At 37.9% G+C, this 6,711-nt stretch overlaps 1 protein-coding gene across 1 annotated transcript; it reads left to right on the forward strand.

Annotated features, from left to right (window-relative positions):
- The first annotated feature begins 2,760 nt into the window (after window positions 1-2,760).
- On the forward strand, window positions 2,761-5,879 carry LOC145783964 (uncharacterized protein YmfD-like). The gene is made up of 5 exons (XM_082595724.1): window positions 2,761-2,799; window positions 3,169-3,360; window positions 3,479-3,694; window positions 4,793-4,999; window positions 5,139-5,879. Exons 1-5 carry the CDS (start codon window positions 2,761-2,763, stop codon window positions 5,322-5,324), a joined length of 840 nt encoding a protein of 279 aa, XP_082451850.1. The 3' UTR covers window positions 5,325-5,879.
- The last annotated feature ends 832 nt before the right edge of the window (window positions 5,880-6,711 follow it).

The following is a 6,711-nucleotide window of genomic DNA, read 5'->3' on the forward strand; positions in this document are numbered from 1 at the left end:
ATAGCCTGGCTCTATATCATATTATTAACTCATAAATACTGAACAACGTGCAGCAATTGTTGCAGCATAACTATGGTCTGCAATCAAAAAGATCAACAAGAACGCTAGGTGGCTATCGATCTAGCATGAGAAGCAATGTCATTGATTGATGACTAAAGGCTTGGTTAAGTTCACAAGCGAAAGTTTGATTTACGGCTCGTTGGATAAGCTGGCGCCCTGTCGCTATTAACATTTAGCCAGCCTAGCCTAATTAATAAAACATTCATACTTGCACTTTTTTATGATTATATTGTTAAAAGGTCAGAGGTTGTTATAGTGAAGAGGTCCTGGTCAGAGGTACCGCGGGCATCCACGTTTGGAAATCTTCAAAAATCTTTCAACATGGACAAACCAAGATTTTGTTAACTTAATAAGAACTGATAGAGCTTCGGTAGAGAGTTTGTCTTGTTGAACCATAGGCATACGAAGCCGAGTAGCGTGATCAAGTTTAACATTTTCAAGTTTATTACATATAAAAACACAAAACTACGCAACAAATTAAGTATCGAACGTTTTCGACATCACAAGATGTCCTCTTCAGGAATAATATACATACAACTTAACTACATCTGAATAAAATACAATGGTTAACTAAATCTATAAACAGGAAAAGACAAAACTGCACAGTACTTCTGACTAGCTGAAACTCAACGATATAGGCTTCACGAGAATCAAAGGTAACTGCATCAAAAGGTGTTAAACAGATCACATGATGTGGTAGAAAGGCAAGGTGCGAAAAAAATAATTTTAAAATACAGAGAGCAAGAAAGACGAGCCGCAAGCATACAATTGTCTGTTCAAAAGTGGATTGTGACGTTTTATGTACAAAGCTTCCAAGATCTTAGTTTGAAGATTTGAGATCATGTCCAAGATTTGAGATCATGTCCAGAGGCAGATCAGAAGTACTGTGCAGTTTTTGTCTTTTCCTGTTTATAGATTTAGTTAACCATTGTATTTTATTCAGATGTAGTTAAGTTGTATGTATTATTCCTGAAGAGGACATCTTGTGATGTCGAAAACGTTCGATACCTAATTTGTTGCGTAGTTTTGTGTTTCTATATGTAATAAACTTGAAAATGTTAAACTTGATCACGTTACTCGGCTGCGTATGCCTATGGTTTAATAAGAACTATGAACAATCGATCCTTGTGGAGACCCACAGTAGCCGACGCCTTAAACAGGCATGGCCGATGATGATAATGAGTGTTAAGAGAGGCCGGCTTTCGTTTGTGCCAGTGCATTTACCAGGAGGCTGTAACCGATATAAAACAATCTTTCGCTAAACCTGCGAACGCAGAAAGTAGCCTACCCGAATGAATATAGAGCTGCCACATATCCCTCCCCAGTTTTCAGTTATGCCAGCACTCTCCTTCCCTCCTGGAGCAGACCTCTCAAGAAAGGCATGGGTCACATTGAACAGGATCAGATGTGACGTTGGCTGTACTGGAGCTAATCTGTTTAGGTGGGGGTTGCATAATTCGCCGATATGTGTCTGCGGAGCGGTAGAACAAACAATGCAACACATACTCCACGAATGTTCCATCTTACGACCCCCAAGTGGAATCACTGGTATTCGACAACTGGACCCAACTACCGTATCTTGGCTGCACGAGGAGGCATTGCCAATCTAAGCTACTACAAGTCAAACGAGAGAAGAAGAAGAAGAAGAAGACCCGAATGAATGTAGGCCGACAGTTCTACAATTTAAGGTTGGTAGCCTTGAAAGACGTTGTCCAAAAAATTACCCAATTAAATTATTCAGACTCTCTCAAAAGTTCCTAACAAATAATTTCGCACAACCCAAAACTTTTTGAAAACAAAACAAAATTTCGAGTTTTATTTCTTTCGACCTGAAATGTTTTTGTCCTTGTTTAGTTTCAAATATTTTTTGGGTAAGATTTTGTTTGTTTTCATTTCGAACAGCTTTTGATAAAAGTATAATTTGGTTTCGGCTTGTTTTTGGCCGAAACAATTGGTTTCAAACGCAGGGATGGAGAAACCACGTGGGCCTCGTGGGCCTGGGCCTACCTACTTTATTTTCTGGGTGGGCCTGGCCCACCCACTTTTAAACGCCAAATTTCTTTGAAAAGGTAGCGAAAACGGCAAATCAGAGAGGGAGTTCCAAAAAAAAGTCTTCACTCATTTGATACACAGTATAGTTTGATTATTATCTTTGATAGCTCAATGATGAAATCCAATCTTTAAACTATTCTGTTGAGTCCATTATTGATGTGCAGCACGTGTAGGTGTGGTTGCGTGTGACTGGTAGTCTGGCCTGATTATAGGCCTTCATTTGCTTTGCATTACAATAACAGACATCCCTTGCCTTCGCAGTAGCCTATAAAGTTTATTTAATATTTTGGCATGATTCGGCAACAGGCTAACGGTCATCCAAGATTACCGACCCATGCTTTCAATCTAACGAATTTGATATAATCTGTTACAAGTTCCATATGTCGTTCCCCCACTCGGCTGCAGAAGTTTAAGAGGACATGTGTGATCTGAAACCCGCTCTTAGATAGCGGATTTCCTTTTTCAAGAGTGTATCCTTGCAAGATGGTCATAGACTAGCATGCATTTGTTAAAACAGTTGTTTGATGTGAGAAACTAGCCGTACTTTATGGCAAGTTATTAGCTTTTCTTTATTGTGAGTAATTTCTTCAGACAGAATCGTAAGTAAGTAAATAGATTTTTGTATCACGTCATAGAAAATATTGAGACATGTTGAACTCCAAGCTCGATTGGTTATCATCTCCTGCAGTAAATTGGAAAGCAATAACAATTATATTGGGTGGTAAGCACAGAGTTTTTTTTTCTGAATTTTTTGTAGAGTTGACAGCCAAATGGTTAAGCAGTGACTAAAATGTAACACCGTATTTTGCATTCTATTACCGGTCCTTTATCCACATGTGAAAAAAAGTCTATCGTTGCACAAAAAGTTTATTCTAACATTTTACAATTTTCAGCATGAATTTAAGAGGAAATCAATAATGTCAGCATGCTTTTTTGATATTAATATGGCCTGTTTTAACATTGTCCATTAAGGAATACAGTTTAAGAAATCCTATAAGGAATCTTTTTGTTGCAAGAAGTGGATTAGCGTTTTATCAATTTTTCAATCTTTCAAAGAAAAAACAATTCGTCACCTTAAAAACAAAGGCAGAAGCAGAAAATCCTTACGAATCGGTTAAATATCGCAACGAATATCTTGCTTTTAACTATGGTGGCCCTTCAGTCAATTATTTATTTGACGAGCTCCAGAACTGCTTTGATTTTCCAAAAAGAGCAGCGGAAATTTGCTTAAAATATTACCAACCTTCCGTAAGTTTCTCTGTGCGCTGAACAACATGTGTGAGTGTGAAATAGTGGTTTGGTTTTACTTAGCTTATATTCTATCATGGATCAGCCGATATATTTTTTTGTTTCTTTTGCTTTTTAGCCAACATTACTTAATCGAGCTCTAGATGTTGGATGTGCTGTTGGTAGAGCATCGTTTGAGCTTTCAAAACAATTTGATGAGGTCATTGGAATTGATTACAGTCATGGTTTTGTGAAAACGTGCAATGCTTTGAAGAAAAGTGGAAGGATGAAATATGAAATGATTACAGAAGGAGTCCTCACAACAAAGTATGAAGCTATTGTACCACAGCACTTGGTAAGGACCCTATAGAACTCTTAAGCCTTGGATAAGTTTTGCCTTATTTTTCTTGAAAATGTATTTATTAAATGTTCCACAAATTGGTATATTTTAATTTTTTATTTTACAATATTGTATACACCAGTGTTTATTAACCGGGGGGGAGGATCACACCCCCTAGGGGGTGTCAAGTATCGCCTGCCTGATCAATAAATAGCCTACACAAAAATAAAATTGCTTTTGGTGTTGCACTTTTTCAAAAGGGGAGAAGGGGCGCAAATCATGTAATTTTTCTAAAGCGAGACGTGCCAGGAAAAGGTTAAGAACCACTGGTGTAGACTATAGGCACTTTAGTAAAGCTTATGGATTCCACCACACAAATAACTTTAAAACACTCATTTTTGAAGGATCTTTGAGGCCTAATCTTTCTAGGTATAAGTTACCCAAAAAATGAAAAACATTGAGCTTTCTTAAAGCCTCCCAGAATTTTTCTATAATAAGTTAAGTTATTTTGAAAGAAATTATAGCCTAATCCTTTTCAATTTTGTTTAATTAAAAGCGTCAATGCATAAGTTACTTGCGTGCACTTTTTCCACGTTGAAGCAACATCAAAATAAGTTATGTGCCTCATTGAACAATCTGCGTTTTAAACTGCTGTTTAGTGGATTAGTGTAGAAGACTTGCTGATAAGCTCCAACTAGCCAATAGGCTACAGCTATCTCTCGCTTTAAAATATCCTCCGACAACAGGCGCTGAGCGTACCTATCTTTCTCTAAAATTATTAACATATTGCAAATAAATTTACGCATTTTAGTAAACGTAAAGAAGGCAATTTGCAAGAAAAAACATGACTTAGGCTACGGGATATTGAAAGAAATTGTTTAATTTATTTAGATCCAGTAGTTGAAAGTTGCCTTGATTGCCTTCTTGTGTAAATTTTTCCCGTGTTCTCAACAGTCTGAGACTGCATTGCCACTTTTCATCATACCAGATCAATGGTCGTTTAATTAAAAGGTATTACTGTAATATGCTTCGCTTTTGAAGCTACTGAGCAGAGGAAATATTCCTTAATCACATGAAGCTGTCATTTGTTGGCTTGTTATATTTTGTTTACAGAAACGACAAAGATGTCATTTTCGTCAGGGAAATGCTTGCAACCTTCCACCGGACCTTGGAAAATTTAGCTGCCTGCTTGCAGCAAATGTAATTTGCCGTTTACCGAATCCAATAGATTTTTTGCTACGACTTTCTTGCTTGGTAGAATCAGGAGGAATTTGTGTAATCATATCCCCATATACGTTCATGGAACATTATACTGACAAAGTAAGTCAAGATATTCTACGTCATACATCCTACATGGGGAAATTCCAAAACCAGGCGATAACAATGGTTATCAAATGGCAGATGTGCGCGTTTTGTAGGGGCTGCAATGTTTCAGGCTAACGAAGTTGTGCTTTTCCAGGCAAAATGGCTTGGAGGCTACCTCGATGAAAACGGGAAAGAAGTGCGGGCGTTTGACAGAATGAAATCGATCTTGGGTGCACATTTTGTACTTCTTGATACAATCGAATTACCCTTTTTGATTCGTGAAACGGCAAGAGAGTATCTTTGGGCTGTGTCTCATGCTACTGTATGGAAGCGCAAGTAACCGAACACATTAAGTGGTCTCTTTATACTGCACGTCTGCAGAACATAGTCACCATTATCATTAAACTCTATCTTGTGTTCATCTTTTTAATAATGCCACAAATACTATTGATGCTTCATTGGCCATCAAGAATAAGAAATTAAATCAAAAATCTTTTTCTTTTTGTGTTTTCCCTCATGTTTAATTTCAATACATTTGTGATTGTTTGAACATACATTTGAATTTGAAATGCTTTTTAACTTTTTTGTTGAGGCGGTGGCGATTGATTATGTCAGAATGGATCAGTGAACACTTGAGGATGGATAGAAATGTAACTCGATCTCAGCTGTTTTTTCATTGTAACCGTGTTGTAGCTTTTGTACTTGCCTATATGTAATAGCAATAGGCTACATCAGCCGGGTGGTCCAAACTTTGGCCGTATGCATGCGGCATTGCGGCCCACGTGCAGCTTTTGTGCAGCCGGTGAACACTTCCTGCATGCCGGATTTTCCAGTGCAACATCCACATGTGTTACTGTATAATGCACCCACTTACGTTTTGCATAAATACATTGCATTGGCCACAACCCTAAATAAGTCGCACATCATCAAAATGCAGCTCAGTAGGTAACTGATAAGTAAGGTAAAAATTTTCTTATAGGGTTTGTGACGACACAGACTTGAGTCTTCCTCGATGTTGCTCGCATATAGGCCTACTCTAGAGTTCATTTGTAAGTTAGCTGCTAACTTATCTGTTTAGTCAAGTGAAGTAATTTATTAAGCTTAACAGAATCAGAACAGGAGTCAGCCGCTTTTATTCCAACTAGTACAGGTGAGGTTTGGCTTTCTCATCGGCCTGCAAATGCGCGCGAAGGAACAAACTGCTGACCATGTTGTTCTTGAATGTTCTATTTACAAGGCACCAAATGGAATGCATGGTATAACAGCATTGGACGAAGCTACACTCACCTGGCTTTCCATCACCTGCCCTGAAATTTGAACAATCCTGTTTCACACGAAAGAATAAAATAAGTGTCAAAGGAAAACAGAGAGTTCAATTTCATTTGGTAGAAAGGTATTTTTTGACAAAAACAATGGTAAACCAGAGTGTCTGGTTTGCTTGCAAGGAATAACCGTTCCGAAGGGGCTTAATTTGAAAGACTTTGCACTGAAGATGAGCTCCATGTTTTGTAGTAGGCTAGGTCTATTGTTAAAGCAGTTTTCTCACTTATCAAGCGATTGAAAAGCAACACGTTGAACAGAATGGCTAATGAACCCTTGGATGCCTGTTTACGTCGGTCGATCATCGAATTTACAGTAGAGACTGACACGATAACCAAAAGCAAGAAACCATACATTGTTTTGGTTTAGCCTACTAATACTGTGCTAATGTATTGTATCTTGTTTAC

Source organism: Aplidium turbinatum, chromosome 15, assembly GCF_918807975.1.
Source record: "Aplidium turbinatum chromosome 15, kaAplTurb1.1, whole genome shotgun sequence".
In the NCBI taxonomy this organism is placed as follows: domain Eukaryota; kingdom Metazoa; phylum Chordata; class Ascidiacea; order Aplousobranchia; family Polyclinidae; genus Aplidium; species Aplidium turbinatum.